General features: G+C 38.8%; 1 protein-coding gene across 7 annotated transcripts in view; it reads right to left on the reverse strand.

The window, feature by feature from the left end:
* b4galt6 (UDP-Gal:betaGlcNAc beta 1,4- galactosyltransferase, polypeptide 6) overlaps window positions 1-14,691 on the reverse strand; it is a 28,657-nt gene extending 13,966 nt beyond the window's left edge. Inside the window, exons 1-9 of one of the 7 annotated variants that reach the window (XM_040128967.1) lie at window positions 13,936-14,038; window positions 6,816-6,897; window positions 6,553-6,671; window positions 5,945-6,061; window positions 2,522-2,635; window positions 1,938-2,062; window positions 1,650-1,766; window positions 1,205-1,392; window positions 847-969 (exon numbers count right to left, since the gene is read on the reverse strand). In XM_040128967.1, coding sequence (XP_039984901.1) covers window positions 847-969; window positions 1,205-1,392; window positions 1,650-1,766; window positions 1,938-2,062; window positions 2,522-2,635; window positions 5,945-6,044 — 767 coding nt within the window. In that variant the 5' untranslated portion in view covers window positions 6,045-6,061; window positions 6,553-6,671; window positions 6,816-6,897; window positions 13,936-14,038. Of the gene's footprint in view, window positions 1-322; window positions 746-846; window positions 970-1,204; window positions 1,393-1,649; window positions 1,767-1,937; window positions 2,063-2,521; window positions 2,636-4,333; window positions 4,436-5,944; window positions 6,062-6,552; window positions 6,672-6,815; window positions 6,898-13,935 lie in introns of those variants that run through there. The other 6 variants (XM_040128966.1, XM_040128970.1, XM_040128968.1 and 3 more) reach the window with 6 other exon arrangements.
* Window positions 14,692-18,413: the final 3,722 nt, after the last annotated feature.

An 18,413-nucleotide genomic window follows, 5' to 3' on the forward strand; every position in this document is an offset into this window, starting at 1 on the left:
TGGGATAACAGTGACAAATTTGAAAGCCTGAACTGTGTTGGAAAAACACTGTAAAAAAAAAAAAGTGCTGCAGTTATGAAGAAGGAAAACTCAAATACAAAATAATGTTGCAGGGATTTGAATTTTTTCAGCCTATCAAAACATAATGCAAGGCTTCAAAACTTCATTAAAATCTTGCAAAACCTTTTAGACCTGTTAGATTTCAAGTTTCAACCTTTTGAAGATTTTTTTTCAGTTTCAAAATATGACATAGAAGGTGTTTCTGCCTGTGTGTTATGCCAGTAGCAGTGGATTTGAGCCTGAAGCTAGCAGCAGATATGATAAGCAAGTTACAGAGATCTAGTTTCTAACTCCACACCCCCAGATTTTTTACATTTCAAACTTGTAGTCTTCAGACCCAACTGATGCTGACTCAAGTGACATCATTTAGACTTTTGTCAGTCGTCACACAGCTCCCTCTGGTGACACTAAATGCTTCATATAATGTTTTTCTCACATGCAGTAGTACCTAGAAAAGCAAAATAATGTAGAAAATATCTGGACTTGACCTTTAACCTTTGTGACTTAAACCTTCAAAAAGCTCAGCTACACAATGGTCTTAATGATGCTCAAGCTCAACCCCCTAGCCACCATATTCTTTCAGTTAGAGCATGCTTCAAGTCCATTTTCATTCTTCTGTTTATCATCAAGTTTGGAAACAAAGCTGCTGTTGCCTGCACCAGTTAGTGGTGAAATCCCCTCTTTCCTCAATGGGATCCAAAACAAAAACACAGTCAACTGAGTAACTAAATGAAGGGGTCTGAATACCTTCTGAATCCACTGTACAACACCTTTTTGTAGACTAACCTGTTCCACAAGTCATCATCCTCTCCTCCCCAGCCCCAGAATGCATTGGGAAATCCATTAATCTTGTGGAACTGCTCCACAGTGAGTCCACTCACACCACCAAAGAATTCGCTGTATGGAAGACTGGAAACAACAACAAACATGAGTTAAACATACATCTACATGATCCGGATCATTCACTGCATATCCAAATATGAACTGCATCCATGTCAACTCTCAAGTCTATTGTCATTGCCATAGAAGTGCCATGGGACAAAAGAAAATTTATACTTGTTTCACTATTATTTCTATAGTTAATTTTGCTTTAGGCATTTTTTTATATTCTGAAAAAATATCTACTTTTTGATGACACACTCACATGTACATGTACTTGTCTAGCTTGGCAGCAAAGTGGCGTGGCATCTGACCGCAGCCATAGTAGTTTCGGTCGTTCTCAGGTATGTGGTCAACATCGTGGAAGATCAAGCAGTCCCAGTCCAAGTCCTTCATGGCCTCCAAGAATCCCACGTTAAACAGCATGGCTCTGTTAAAGGGCTGGCTCCCACTCTAAACACATACATAGACACACAAACACACACATTCAAGCAGTTAATGTGCCTGGTGCTGCTATTAAAGAAATAATTAAATAATATGAAGCCTTGATTAACGTCAGGGACTGCCTTCAGTAGCCAAAATGCTTTTCAAACTTTATTCATAATCCACACAGCTCAGAACAGTTTCATTCAGCTGGACAGAGACTTGTAGTTGGACAAAAATGCCTCACCATACACTGCAGTACACACACATACACCAACAGACTGTACCTGTTCAATGACGTAGAAGGCAAACTGCAGACGCTGTCTCTGCAGCATAGGGATGAGATGTTGGAATAGGATGGGGAGATGTTCATGGCGGTTTCTAAATGGAATCAGGATGGCCACCTACAGCACAAATAGTGGAATAAGAAACATCTCATACTTATCCATTTGGTTTCTATGTTTGTTTGTTTTTTCAGAAGAATCCCTTCTCTGTCACTAACATTATATTTAAAAACAGTGTACTCTGTTTGTAGGATATACTAATTACAAGACTTGTAAAATGCATAAACCGACCTTCCAGCGAGGTCTGCAGTCCTTTGGTTTCCAATGGCCTCCAAACTCAATGTCAAAAAACTTGGAGAACGTCATTTCTATCTCCTCCATTGGGATCTCTGTCATGTTCACTTCCATAAGGCCCTCTGTGGAGAGTTTTTTTTTAGGGGAGGTTATTTCATCAATCAGCATCACAAAACAAAAAAAACAAAAATCACTGCCAAGGAAAACACAGGGCTGTCACAGGTAAAGGGAAAGGCCTTCTGTTTTAAGCTTCTACGTGTTTAATGGTTCCATCATGTTCTCAGTCCAAACACCCCTTAATTAACTTTACAAAGAAAATCCTCTTGTTGGGGATCTTGTGGGTACAATGCAAAATGCCCAGCAGCACAAGTGTGTCTGATGGAGGGATGTGTCTGATCAGTTGACTAAACAATTAAACTAGTAGTTTAGTTGGTACCAGAAATACACTAATTATTAATATTTTATTAATGTACAATGCCAGTTGACTGTTGAATCTACATAGCCATCCACCACTGGCTGGGGCTGCAGCCCCAGCAGACAGCAGCCCCCCTTTACCCAGTGTTAAGTACCAGTCTACTCACTCATAGAAGGCAATCGCTCTGGGCAGGGGAGGTTCTGGGCATAGGTGAAGTTCTCCGGAAGATATGCAGTTGGCTGGACCAGGTATTCACTGGAGTTACTGCCATCAGGATAGTCTGCAGGAAAAACAACCAACATCAGTCATAACAACAGAATAGTCAAAACCGCATCACCCACATCAAATGAGTATTTAGAGAAGACTAGGATATTTCTTGTGACACTCAGAAAAAGTTGCTATTGCACTAGTTTAATGCCTTCAACTAGGGGCTTTTATATTTTATGTGATATTTTTTATTTTATCATGACATAACATAAATGTTGTCTCTTCCTAGTATTAAATTAATGCCATCTTATGAACTTATTTGTCTTGCATAGCAAAATGTGTACTTGTTGGTGATCATACTCGCATTTCAATTTACTTTCTTCATTCTTCTTGGGTGTAAATATCAGTGGTTTCCTTTATCTCTACTATAGCACCATTACTTCACTTCCAAAATACCTCATGCATGTAGATGTTAAACGTATATTGTCGGACAGTTTTAGCATAGTATTACATAGTAAAGTGGTGGAAACTACATTTACTCAGAATTTGTACTTATGTACAGATTTGATTACATGTAGTTGAGTATATCCATTTGATGCTACTTTAAACTTTATATTGTACTTTTTACTCCACTGCATTTATCTGACAGCGATATATTAGTAATTACTGTGCAGGATTAGATCTCCACGATGCCAAGCCAGTAAAATGGATCCAAAAAATACCATTCGTCTTCACCGTTCCCTCTCGTCTGTTGCTGAAACTCCCATACATCTATCCATAATTTACATGTACAGTCACTTTATTATACTCTCTGCTGACTCTGTTCCCATTTCATACTGTTCATTAAAACAGAAGTTAGTTTCCTTTTTCCAGAGAAAATCCACTAATTCTGTCCTCTAGACCCCAAATAATCTGTGAAAAACATATGACACACCCTAAGACGCTCCACCCCAAAACTACGAGGCAACATCATGTTTAGCCCCACTCACCTACCACCTACTGAATAATTTAGTCTTCCTTCTGGCATCAGGTGGCTACCTGTCACCTTTACACTTGTTTCTGTAATTTTGTGTATTTGTTTCAGTTTTACATTAGTTGTTCAGTTTTACTACCTACTGATAGGCAATGGACTCTGTCAGGATCCATTTCCTTTGTTTATGCCCAGGAGCAACTACTAGCACTGCACGAAGGGCCCACATTACTAGATGAAATCAAAAGGAGATACCGTGGCTGCAAGGTGGGAAATAAACAGTGGACCAAGAAGATGAGATTTAAGCTATATCTCTCTTCTCTCACGATGGGGGATGCAAGATTGCTGGTGAATCAAATGGACAAGCTCGGTACTGGTGAGGAGTCAGTAGGAATATCAAAAGAGCAGTGCAATGCGTTTCACAGACATGACTGCACAAAGATAGACCAGACTCCAACGCCACCATCACTGGCTTTAAGACTGTCCAGGCGAACAGAGACAGACAGGAAATTGGAAAAAGGAAAGGTGGGAGGCTTGCTATCCTCATTAACAACACATGGCGTAACCTTTGACACATTACCATCAAGGAGCAAATCTGAAACCCAAATGTTGGACTTTTAGCAGTGGGCCTGGATCCTTATTATTTGCCTAGAGTTTCACACACCATCATTATAGCATCAGCCAAGGGCAGAGGCCATTCACTCCATCACACCCAAGCTACAGACACAACAACCCCATACCTTCATTGATATCATGAGATTTCAATAATGAGACACTTGCATCCACCCTGAAAAACTTTACCCTGTTTGTCGATTGCTCCTCTCCCATCTCAGGCTTCTGGTCAAAACTACATTGGGCCCCATGCACATTGTTTACTAGGAGCACATCAGAGTGGAAGTCCCCATCATCTACCTGCTCTACCAGGACTACTGTCAACTAGATTAGGTGGGAAGCACAGTGAAGATTATGTTTTCTGATTTCTCAAGTGCCTTCAACACCATTCAGCCCCTAGTGATGTGGACAAACTCAGGTGCATGCAGGTGGACGCTCCACTGGGAACCTGGGTTACTGATGACCTCACCATCAAGCCCTAGATTGGGAGACTGGGGAAAAGTGTGACAGAGACAATGATGAACAGCACAGGGGCTCCTAGGGGACAATCTTCTCTCTCTTCCTGTTCAACCCATACACCTCTGACTTTTGCTACTGCAGCAGAGACCTCAGCAAACATGGAATAAGGTGAAGTGGTTCTTGTAATTAAACCCATTACTTATCTGTAACCTGACTTCTATAAATAATAGATCTATCTACATAATTTCCTTTTTATCTGATCTATTTTCAATTAAGTCACAAGTATCAAAAAACACAATATGCTTAAGCTTTAGTAGGGGTCGACCAATATGGTTTTTGGCATTAGTAATCAAGGAAACCAATAACTGATATTATACACACGCACACACACACACACACACAGACACACACACACACACACATATACACACACACACACATACACACACGCACGCACACATATACACACACATACATATAAATATATCTATATCTACATCTATATATATATATACACACATACATACTTACACATACATACATATACATACATATACCTAAAATACATTTTTGATGATGTTTAGGTTGGGGGACTGTTAGGGCCATGGTAAAACTTTCAGCTTGTACCTCTTGAGGTGTTCCATTGTGGATTTTGAGGTGTGCTTAGGATCATTATCCTGTTTTAGATTTTACTATCTGTTCATTGAACACCACTTGCTCATACGTTTCACACGTTTAACACTTCAAAACATTAAATTACATTCTGGTGCCTATATACTTTTTTATTTATGTTTTACATAGTTATTAAGTGTAGATGTTGATAGCTGTATTTTCAGTTTATCCATATCTGCCTATTTTGACGATTTCTGGGAACCTGCACTAACCCTAACCCTTTTTTACACCTCTCAGACTGATCTATTCATCTTGCGAATTTTGCCCATTTTTATCTCTTGGTTGCATGGTGCTAATACAACAAGTATCTTTCTTTCTTACAGCAATCAACTGTCAGCATTGTGGACAGTACCGATATTCATATATGGAGGTAATGTAAAAATGTCATCTTTTCTGAAGTGAATGTGTTAAGGAGGTGTAACCCACTTGCCAACCTGGTTATAATTGATGTCTGTTAATCTCATATACAATGCATATGGTTACATGTAGGCAGTGTGGGCCAGTCTCTTTGAGCCGAAGGATTCACTCAAGTGTCTGCAAGTAGCATCATCTGGATATCCACATACTGGCAATTTCTTTTAGACTTCATATACTGTATGTAGAATCTTTGTATTTAGCCAAGAAAAACTGCAAGACAATCATTAAATAGTGAATGTGTGTATCACTTACCTGTGCCATTGACTGTGCTGTTCTTGTTGGTGTACAATCGGATCATCTGGCCGATGGTTCTTACATTGTCCCTTAACATGATGCCCTGAGCCTGCACCATGAAGAAGTATGTGTTGGCTGATTGAAAGACAGGAAAAATACATTTTAGTCTCATTGAGTTTATGCATTATATATGCTCAGTTACAGTTGCCTCATCTAGCATTGTAGCAACAACTGTTACATGTCCTTACTTATTGTGAAACACAACTTTAAACTAGGGATGTCCAAATAACATTTTTGGCTTCGAAGCTTCAGTGCAAAATCCCTGCTTTGTAGCGTATTTGTATCTTGGAAGCCAGGCACATGGTCCCATGTCACCGTTCCAGTTAGATGTAACATTAGGTGAGAGATGTGACCCCGCCCAAAATATCACTAAAATGTCCTTGTTTGAGAATAAATGATAATAATTCATGTTGATGCATAATGACTAATATTGGATTACTATTTTTTATTTCATGGGCTATTTGAGATTTTTGTGGTGATGCATATAATGACAATAATAACAATAATAATAATGATAAAAACACAGCATTTGAATACTGTTCAAATGGACGTTGGACATTGATTACCATGGCAACAGCAGAAGCTTCGCAGCTACAAGGCATTCAGGACAGCCCTTCTTTACACGTAGATGATGCTGTTTCTATTTACAACAACATATCTGATCCTCAAGATGTAGCTAGAAACACTGAAAACAGTGTTGAAATCATTATCAAAACTACAGCAGCAACTACACAGAAGTTGACACTGGAACAAAATTAGCAACAGTTAAAACAACAATGAAATATATATTTAACGGTTAATACTGTATAAAGGTGTCAGATGGGCATACTTCAAAGTCTGAAATATTAGCAGGAAAGTAAAGCTGTAGGATCTCAGTTGTCTAGAAAACATCCACGGGAGCTGTTAAAGGACTGAGAGAAGGGAAACATAAAACGAAATTAATAACTACACTGACTCAAGGAATTATGATTAACATCCAAAATTAAAATTTTGGTTACTGCAATGTCCATTTGGTTTGCTCTGATGTTTTAATAGTGATGTAAAAAACCACAATGCGTTCAATTCCATTTTTATAAAAAGACAAAGCTGGAGTTATCTGTTAAAGAGTTTATTATGGTTTTATTTAAACATGACAAGAGACTTAAGAAAAATCCACATGAAGAAGGCTGCATCATTTAAGGATTTTAATCCTTATTCTACCACTGAAGCCTTAATTACTTAACATCCAGAGCTCAGGGAAGACTCATCCCTTCTTCTCACGGAGGTGAATGAATCTGCCATAATATTTCCTCATTATTTATTAAATAGAGGAAATCCAAACCCTATTTGAAAATGTCCAACAAGTATGTTACTCTCACACTCACACACACACACACACACACACACACACACACACACACACACACACACACTTACAATCAGAAATATTCAGCCCCCTCACCTCAAAAAGACATTATAGTGATGTGGATGAAAGAATGACAATAAATGGCAAAAAACCTAATTAAACACCAAAAAATATTTATTGATACATATCTGAGTTATTTTGACAACAGAAGTTGACTTAACTTTGAAGTTCAAATGAAAAATTTAACTCTTAACACGTGCAGTATTATTCACCCCCCAGCTTCAGTACTTTGTGGCGCATCCTTCAGCTTTCATAACTTCTAACAAACTTTGGTAAGTAATGACAAGCTTCTTCCACCTCTCGATCGGAATCTTTGCCCATTCTTCACGTGCAAAAGCCTCTCGCTCAGTGATGTTTGGTGGCTTCTGTCCTGCAACTACCTTCTTTAAATCCCACCAAAGATTTTCATTCGGATTTAAATCTGGTGACTGAGAAGGCCACTCCAGGACATTCCAGGATCTTTTCTCAACCAAGCTTTGGTTGACTTGGAGGTGTGCTTGGAATCATTGTCTTGCTGGTAAGTCCAATGATCACCAAGGTTTAATTTGTCAACAGAAGACATCACGTTCCTCTTTAAAATGGCCTGGTATTTCTGGGAATCAATGATGCCAGGTATACGATCGGGATTGCCAGTTCCTGCTGCAAAAAAACAGCCCACATCATCAATGACCCACCTCCATGCTTAAACGTGGGGATGGTATTCTTCTGGTCATAAGCCTGGTCTTTTGCACACCAGACATACCGCTAGTCCATATGTCCAAACAGTTCCAGTTTGGTTTCATCATTCCATAGAACTGTCCCCCAAAACTCTTTGGTCTTATCCAAATTCCTCCTGGCATATTCTAGTCGACTTTTGATGTTCCTTGTGGTCAAGAGTGGAGTCCAACCATGAAGTCCTTGTTTATTCAGTGCACATCTTATAGTTGCCACTGAAACACTTGTACCAGCCTTCATCAGGTCATTCTGTAGGTGTCTTGCAGTCACACGGGGGTTTCTCTTGTTGTTTTGACTAATTTGCTAAGGGCCTTTGATGAATTGTTGGGCTTTCTTCCATGGCCTGGCAGGTTTCCAGCTGTTCCATAAGTTTTAAACTTCCTTATAATGCTCCCAATGGTGTCTCTTGGAATATAAAATTTTTTGGAAATCTTCTTATACCCAAGGCCCTTCAGGTGTGATGAAATAATCTCCTCTCAGCTTTTGTGGAAGCTCCTTTGTCTTTCCTATGATTGCAACTCACCTTGAATACCTTCATGGGTGGGGTTTATATATGCATCACAGCTGCAGCAAATGAAGGATCATTATAGAATTCCCAAAGGCTTAATTATGTTTCAACTCCACTTTAGGCCATAAAAACTGTCAGACAGCTTTGAAAACAACAATATTATATAGGAATTGAATAATTGTGGCATGGCTATCTTAACAAAAATACTGTTACACACAAATACTAAATCAGGCATTTTCTGTGTTGATTTTATGTATCACTCAACTCATAAAGAAGTCATCTGAAGCAGAATCTTGCTCATTGAGAAAACTTTGATAAATCCTTAAAATCTTTGGGGGGTTGAATATTTCTGATCGTAACTGTATATCTCTATCTATCTATCTATCTATATCTCTATAGATATATATATCTGTATCTCTATCTATATAGCTATATCTATATATACAACAAACAGTATATTAAAAAAAAAATCAGTGGTGGGAGAAGTATTCAGATCCTTTACTTAAGTAAAAGTACCACAAATAGTACTAGCAATGTAAAAATACTCCATTAATACTCCATTGAGTAAATATTCCATTAAGTCCTGCCTTGAAAATCATACTTAACTAAAAGTAGCTTAAGTATTAGCAGACAGTCCTTCTATCTTTCAAGAAAAAAGGATAAGACTTTTTTTTGCCAGATTACGTTTTTAATTCAACATGTTTGAAATTTAAGAATGGTGATATGTACAGTAGATTTGTAGACCTAACATGTTAAGCCTTTTTTGCATAAATTTAAACAATTATTTTCATACAATCATTCTAATTGGGATTCATGTAAAATGAGTGGACAGGAGGGTGAGCGTGATCGACCATTCTCAATGTGACAACCATTTTGTTTTACTTTTCACTGGTAGCCTATATTCCTTTTTATTTCGATTCCAACCTTTCTAATGAAGGAATATTTTTCATTGGTTTTACCACATTCATATAGCCTGCATTAAACAACAAGGCAAGAACTCAGCGCAAAGCATTCAAGATGAGCTTTTTGTAGTCCATCTTCAGACCATTTTTGCTCCACCATGGCTAACCCCCAACAATAACATCTACCGTTGCATAGTTATGTAGCTTAGTGTAAGTGCAGTCGGATTCTCTTAGCACCGCGGCTGTCTTTTCCTAAGTCCTTATGAAATCTCCTTCACATCTTCCCTTGACCACATGACATTTCCATCGAGGTCAAGGAAAAGTGGTTAGGAAAGGATATTTTTTTTGACTTTTGAACTGCAACACTGGTTTCAGGCATAGAAAAATGCTGGTGTTGGCATACAGCACAGTGACTGATAGCAAACACTTTCTCTAAGATTACTCAGAGTAATCCAGCAGTACTCTTTAGTCATCACCGTGACTTCAGGATTTTATTCACTGCTGAGCTGTTAAATGGGTTTTCAAAGACTATACAACTGATAGTTTCTGTACATTTGCATTATTACATTTAATGTAATTTTATTATTACTGAGTATTCCTCAATGAAGGAAATTTCTGTATAGCTACTGAAATGTGTAACTGACTTGCTGTTATTCCCTTTTTAGTAGGTCCATAGTAACTAGGAAGATCATGTCATCTCATCATGCCTTATGTTACCTGCCAAAGATCCTCCTAGAGTAGCAGCAGTCCTTCGAAACAGAAGGACGATCCAACTCCATACTCTATCGATACATGGAAATGTAGGGCAAATACATACTCTATCAATACGGGCAAAAATTGCACACTAATAACTAATAATCATTTTCCTGTCATTCTTTGTGTAAGACAAGTAAAATAAGAAAGAAAAGATGTGTTTCTAATGAATGTACAGATTAACTGTGTAATTAAACCAGTGTGTTAGCACAACAGTACAGGCGTTAGGCAAAGGTGACTTTATTTCTATAACACCTTTCAATAACAAATACCAGTAAATCCCCACTGCAGCGCACAGCACTCAGACAGGTGTGTGGCCAACAATTAGTTAGTTTCAAAAGAGAGAAATAAGGCGTTTTAAAGTAAGATTTACTTAATTTGAAACTGAGTGATTTTATCTACCTGGGCGGGTCTACATCTACCTGGGAGGTAGCACACGAGTAGAGCCTATGTATCGGAAACGTTGAACAAAAATGCTAACATTTTTCTGCTTTAAATAGCATTATGGGCAACAGTGAGACCACCCTTTCTGCTGTTTCAGTTGTCTTAAAACAGAAACAATGTGCTAAACAGTATAACAATATTTCACGATAATGTCACTTAAGGGTACGCAACAGGAACAAAATCATGTATCACCATATCTATTGGTGATTTAGTCAATTTGATACAGTGATATTGTTTTTTTTTGTTAAAATCAATTGAGAAACTGTTGAATGAATTAAATAAAAATGTCTGCTTTGGCTAATACAGCAAACTAGATATGTGACAAACACAGTTACGTGATTACAATAGAGCAACCAGGCAGCTTTGGTTGGCAAGCGAGTAACAGGGTTAAGAAGACAGAAAGGTCAAAGCAGGCTGGGCAGCAGCTGGTAAATTACAGTAAAAGTGTTTGCCACAATCCCTGAAACCAAATTAGTGTCATCCTCACTTCAGGGTCAAAGAAAAAAAAAAAAAGGCCAGACGCTTTTTAAGGATAATATATTCCCTTCTATATCTGCTGCCAGGCTAAAGCACTTATCAATATGTACTCTGGTTTGTCACAGGGAAAGCAGAATAAGCAAAGCATGAAATGACAGTCAGGGGTCCTCAAATTAAATTCTCAACTGGATGTTGAATAGAGCGTGAAACAGAGCAATCCCAGACTGGCTGAGAATCCACACATGCCTTTCAGCAGCACACTGTACAGAAAACCCAGGAATATATATCATAAGGAAGGTTATAAAACATTTTGAGTCCTGTAACAAGCTAACATTCAGAGAAGAGGCCTGCACCCACAGACTATTCACAACAGCTGCTTTTTCACACAAAGCTCAGTAAAAGAATTTTAAAACGTTTTTTCTCCTGTTAACTGTATAATTTGCACACATTAGCTGCACCATAACTAACTACAGTGATGAACTGCCTGCAATTTCAAACCATGTGCAATGTACAGATGGGTAACAAAAACCAACATAAATAGTCTTATAGCATTTTTCCACTGCATGGTACAGTCTGAAAATCGACTCAACTCGCCTCTTTTGGTTTTCCCATGTGGATAATATTTGGTACTTGGTACTTTTTTGGTGCCACCTCTGTCGAGGTTCCACGTGAGCTGAGGCGATACCAAAACACTGCAGACTACTAATTGGTCAGAGAGAATCATCACTATCCCTGCGTCATCATTGTGCGAGATGGGACATCCTGAAGAAACTCACTATTTTAAATAGCCAATCTACTGTACTCTACTAACTGTAGCCTCTATTTTATTTAGTTATTGTACTGTACTATATTTAGTGATCAAAACCATGTTGTGGTCAATGAGGTGGTGTTACTCTGTTTGGTTATGAATGAAAGCATCCAGCAATCCTGTGTGTCAAGCTGAAGATGAGGTCACGGCAGTTTCATGTCGCATCGCGGGTACTATATCTGCAGTGGAAAAAGAAATACCTTGAACCAAAAGCGAGTAGAGTTGAGTAGAGTTGAGTCGTGCTGATCCGGCACCATACAATGGAAAAACACTATTAGTAAGGTTTGGGCCAGCATGAGCCTCCAGAGCAGCTTCAGTGAGTCCTCATGTTCTGTACAGAAGCAGTTATTCAGTTTCTTCCTTTCATTTGTCACTCGTCTATATGTCTCTACATTGCACTGGGTAGCAGTAAGACAGCATGGATGCTGTCAATAATTTATATCTGTGGATTCATGCATTATAGTGGAAAAAGAAAACAGGTTCAAAACACAGTGTATTCTTCACTAGTAGTGAGGAATACGTTGTCCTTTTCTAACTTTGAAATAGATGGGGCCTGTGGCCTCGAGGCAAAAGCCATTGCTGAAATGTTGGTTACTTAAAACCCTAGTCAACCCTGCTTTGAGCATACATCTGCAAGAGTTCACACACAAAATAAGCAATAATTGTGTCTTTGTGATATCTTTACTTCAGTAGCATGTTACATATTTTTCAAAATAGTTGTAATTAGCAGTGATTACACATGTATAGGATATCACTTGTGATCATGAGTTTGAAGCCTTTTTGCCATAATGCACCAGCAGCTTCAGTAACTGGTCCACTAATACAATACCTCATCACATGATAAGAATAAATTTATTTCTCTGTTTCATTACATGACCACCTTTTGTTTACTTTACTTTGTATAACATAAATCAGTAGAAGAAAACAAGAAAAAAACCCTTTCCACAACAACTAATACAGCCTTGGCTACCTTATCTCTTTACATCTAAAGGTATGCTGCTAAACCTCGGGCTAACACGTCTTTAATGAATTTTCCCAAAACTGCTTCTCCTCCCAAGCATGACTACCACTGATCCCCAGTAAAAGCCTGCACTATCAGCATATAGTTCCTGTCTGCAAAAAAAACTTCTTTCCAGCATGTGATCACCACAGAAATTACCTAGCAGCTGCAGCCGGGGAAAGGCCTGGAGACATATCTGACAGCTCAAACATGAGGGCTTTATGTCACTGTACATCAAGAATCGGGTCACGTCAACTATAAAATCATACACATCACCTGATGAGTTTACTGACATACAACCAGTGTACTGTAGAAATTACAATCTAGAGACAGTTTGACCAGAATTTGGAGTCCCATAAATGCTATGATAAAGTTTCAGACAATAAAAACTGTAGGGTCCATACTGAGTAATTTTAACTTGAAATTCAAATAAATTAGACACGTTAGGAGATGGTGAATACTGGAACATCTTGACCCACTTTTTACTAAGAGTAAACATCTAAATCCCAGTCATGGAATGGCTGAATATACCCTTGTTGCTGTGTAGATCCTGGTCGCCTGGGTAGAACCCCTGTAATAACATTAGCAGTGATGCCCACAGTTCATTCATTCACAAGTCTGCTGTTGAAGGCCAACTAAAGCGCATATCATCCATAAATACAACACAAGGGCAAAATATTTCGGCAATATTTCAATCCACTTGCCATTGAGAGACGCAAGTCACTTTTTAACATTGCAAACCAGTGAGGGGTAGCTAGACATCATGGGCCTGGGTGGCCCTTTTAGCTGTGGGCTAGTTTGCCTATTAGCTAACTGTTTTAGCGTTAGCTTGGTATGTGACGGCAGCTGAGGCTTCTTGGGCTGTGGAGGATAATCCAGACATAATCACATTAACTGTTACCTTGTAACGTGATTAGTATATACCTCTGCTTACTAACCTATTCCAGGAGCCACATAAATGAAGTAGAGACAAGTGGTGGACATGGAGAAGAAGAATATGAAGGCCAGAAACGATCGGTTGGACATTCGCAGCAGCCGCCTCCAGTTCACCATTTTGGCTTAGGCCCGCTTCTCCTTCGCCGATATGAATCCCATAAAAATACTTCTTGGAGTTAAAACGTCCTTGAATTGTTAGACAATAATGTTAGTGGTGTGGTCATGGAAAACCCGTACCGTCAAAACCCAGAGCTGCAGCGCGGAAAAGGCTAACCTTAAAGATGCTAGCTGGCCTGCTTTCCCCTGCCAAGAACTTTCCAGATGGAAAAAGCAGGCCTATAACGTTAATATCAGGCAACCGAGAGCCTCGTGAAGCACCGCCGGCCGGGCATATTGAAACAGTAATACTACGAGCTATGAGCTCCGCAGTAATACTACTTAAGGATACTCATTGTAGTCTTCCATGGTTACGGTGTCGCCAGCGAATCTTCTATCGCTAGCATTGAAGGTTGGTGATTGAAGGGGGCAGAACCAGTCTGCCTTCACCCACACAGTCTACTGTCGACCTATGCGATGTTTCCAACACAGTCGTCGCACTACTTCGTCAAACCGCGCACATAGGAGTTCAGTCATACCACCGAGTGTTTCCACACTGATTTCAAACATTCAACACAAATGACTGCAGGGTGATACATGAGAAATAGACTCAACAAAAGAAATATAAGGTCTGCCTCCTTTTCATTTACTGCTGGTACTGCAGAGGCCGTTTCCGGTGGGTGTAACACAGCCCCGCCCCCGTGTCGCCGTGGAAACCTGTGTGCGCGGTGTGGTGACTTCCTGTGGTTCCTTTTTGTCATTATTATTACCCTTTCTTAACCATATCTTTTTAAAATGAGAGACAGAAGAACAAAATTTTAATTCGGAAGATAGATGTAAATATTTAACAGCAAATTTGCAAGTAAAAGTTGGTTCAAGTCGAGGATGGATAAGGAAAAACTCCCCCAAAAAACGGACATGCAAAGTAAAGCACACAGTAGATTTATAGTATGGACAATCAGGATGCGAACGTTATAGATTTTTAACATACACTCACTGAGCACTTTATTATGAACACCTGTACACCTGTTTATTAATGCAGTTATCCAATCAATCAGGTGGCAGCAGTTCAATGCATGAAGTCATGCAGATACAGAGCTTCAGTTAATGTCCACATCAAACATCAGAATGGGGGGAAAATGTGATCTTAGTGACTTTGACCATGGTTTGATTGTTGGCACCAGATGGACTGGTTTGAGCATTTCTAAAAGTGCTCATCTCCCTTGAGTTTACTCACAATGGTGCCCAAAAATTCATCCAGTGAGTCGCAGTTCTGTGGAAGGAAACACCTTGTTAATGAGAGAGGTCAGGGGAGAATGGCCCAGACTGCTGGACCTGACAGAAAGGCTACCATAACTATGACACTTTAGAACTGTGTTGAGCAGAAAAGCATCTCAGAATGCAATACACATCCAACCTTGAGGCGGATGGGCAGAAGAAACAGAAATCTGAGGCAGCAGTGGGTGCTCACCAAAACTGGACAGATAAAGACTGGAGAAACGTAACCTGGTTGGTGTTGAATCTGGATTTCTGCTGATGGTAGGGGAGATGGTAGGGTCAGAATTTGGCAGCAGAAGCATTAATTCATGGACCCAAACTTGTGTCAACAGTCAATGCTAGTGGTGGTGGTGAAAATTTGTGGGGTATGTTTTCTTGGCACACTTTGGGCCCCTTAATACCAGCCGTTAGTTACTGGTATAAAGATGAGTTTGGAGTTTGGATTTAAAGACCTCAGTGGGGTCAGTGTGATGTCAGCGCGAGATTGTTCCAGAGGAAATGAGCATGATAGAAAAAGGCCCTGCAGCCTGCTGACTTCTTTTTAACTCTGGGAACAGACAGGAGCCCTGCATTCTGAAAGTGAAGAGCATGGGATGGAATATAAGGTTTTAGGAGATCAGACACATATGAAGGGCCCTGCCCATTTAGGATTTTGTATGTCATCAGAAGCAGCTTAAAGTTTAATCTGACATGGATAAGGAGCCAGTGAAGGGAAGTAATTTTGGTGTGATGTGGTTAAGATTTTTGTATTTAGTTTAAATTCTAGCTGCAGGATTCTGAACCATTTTAAAACTTTTAGTACTAGCATGTGGCAGGTCTGAAAACAAATTATCTAGTCTGGAGGACACAAAGGCATAGATTAGGGTCTCAGGATCTGTTATGGACAGAAAACAAAATTTTTTAGTTATGTTATATAGGTTAAAAAAAGGCAGTCTTTTTCACCAATGTAACATAGGTGAAAGTACTGATCAAATAAGAGGGTAGGATCAAACGTAACACCAAGATTCTTGGTTGTCAAACTTTAAGAAATCACACAGGTGTCAAGAGTTTATGTTAACTGATCAAACTGGTGTCTTTGTTAGGCCAGGCTTAATGACTCAGTTTTATCTGAATTTAGGAGCAGGAAATTATGTGAAATCCAATTTTCAAAGCAAAAAAGCAGGTATCTAATTTAATCATTTGGATCATCAGCCTTTACAAAGCAAATAAAGCTGAGTATCATCAGTGTAACAGTGGAAATTAATTACATGAGTGCATATCATCGGCACTCATGAAATATCATAGAGGTGAAATATAAGAGAGAAAATCAGAGGTCAAAGAGTCCTGAAATACTCTATATTTCACATAAAAAGATTTGGATGTAGCAGGAGCCAGGCTAGAGACACCAAGTGAGTCTTCTAGTGAGTCTAAGAGAATTAACCTTATGCATTTCAGCAACAGGGAAGTGCTGCAATTCCATTATTATGTCTTTTCAACTTCCTATCTGCACTGAAGTGGGAATTTGTTACATTGTGGAGAATGGCATCTACTGTTTGGATCACCTTGCACCTTCATTTTAGTAAACATTTGACCAATTTCATAATATGAAGAACAGCGTGAAGGATTGCCACAGCTGGAAGAAAATGAGAGACTTTCTTCTACAACAGTCTGACAAGCATCGACCACTATTTACACAGATGCCCTAAATAGATCAGTTACTGGCCACAAAGTACAGGGATCAGGTGGTGATCTTACTGTTATAATAGTCATGGTAACTGGTCAAAATGTGTTTATTATGTGTTTACGACATATGATATTACACCAGAAGTTTTTTTGAGTGTGGCTGTTCAAAACATGTGTTCATACAATATGTCATCATTCAGAACAGTCACTGTAGAGATAGGATAGTTGCATAATTACACATGGCTCAATTTACATCTGGTTGGTTAAACTCTTATACACAGCTCATTTTCCATAACATAGGACAATTTTGTAAGTAACAAATTATTCCATATCTTATGATCAATAAAATATATATTATATGCATATGTGAAAAGACATATTTTAATTTATGTTGATAATTCAGATTCCAGACAAACAGTAAAAATCAGCTTTACTGATCGTTTGTGAAAAGTTCTACTGATAAGTTATTGAAGCACTTGTTACTTTACACCATAGAAACATCAAGCTAATGTACTACTGCAACTCAAAGTAAGCTAGCGAGTTGTAAGCTAGTTAAAACCAAACATAACTTTGTGCTGAAGATGTCTTTTTAATCCAATATCGGTGGTAGATATTGTAGTGTAAGGCCATATGACCTCTAAAATGTGGATGTGTGTTATCAACTTTGAGAAATGTATAGCAGGCTGTTTGAACTGATCAGTTCCAGTAATAGCAACGAGAAGCTAGAAGACAAAAGCGGCAATGGGCCACTATTGAGGACATTCCTTTCCCACACTGCATACATAAAGTGATTGATGTAATCAAAAGCTGCACTGAGATCCAGTAATAGAAGCACAGAGGTGGAATCAGAGTCCATAGTAAGCATAAGAGTATTCGTCTCTTTTGCAAGTTCAGTTTCAGTGGAGTGACAGGCCCTGAAAAAAGATTGAAAAAGGTTCAAAAAGATTACTGTTAGATATTTGGACTGAAAGTTGCTGAGAAACAACTCTAGTACATTAGAAAAGAATGGAAGGTTAGAGACTAATTATTAAATAAAGCTAGTGGGGACAATGCCAGTAGAAGTGAAAAGTTAACAACATTCAGCACTGTAGGTCCCAGAAATAGCCAGATATCTTTGGAAGGTTTAGTTGGTAGAGGGTCAAGGAGACAAGTGGTTGGTTTAGAACCTGACACCATCTCAAACAATGTTTCAAGAGATATAGTCTCAAAATCTGTAAAAGCAGAGATCATCTGGGATTCAACCTATGCATATTGCACTTACGATTCTGCAGCAGTAGCTGGAGATGAAAAACTAATTTTGTATCTAATCTATTTTTCTGCTGAGAAAATAAGTCAGGATATCCTTTTCTGTGTTACATTCTGACTCCCTAAACAAAGTCATTCAATCTTTCAAAATCCGTTAAAAAAAAGCTCAAAATTTGTATTGTTCACAGTAGAAGGAAAA

Source organism: Xiphias gladius, chromosome 6 (assembly GCF_016859285.1).
Source record: "Xiphias gladius isolate SHS-SW01 ecotype Sanya breed wild chromosome 6, ASM1685928v1, whole genome shotgun sequence".
Lineage (NCBI taxonomy): Eukaryota > Metazoa > Chordata > Actinopteri > Istiophoriformes > Xiphiidae > Xiphias > Xiphias gladius.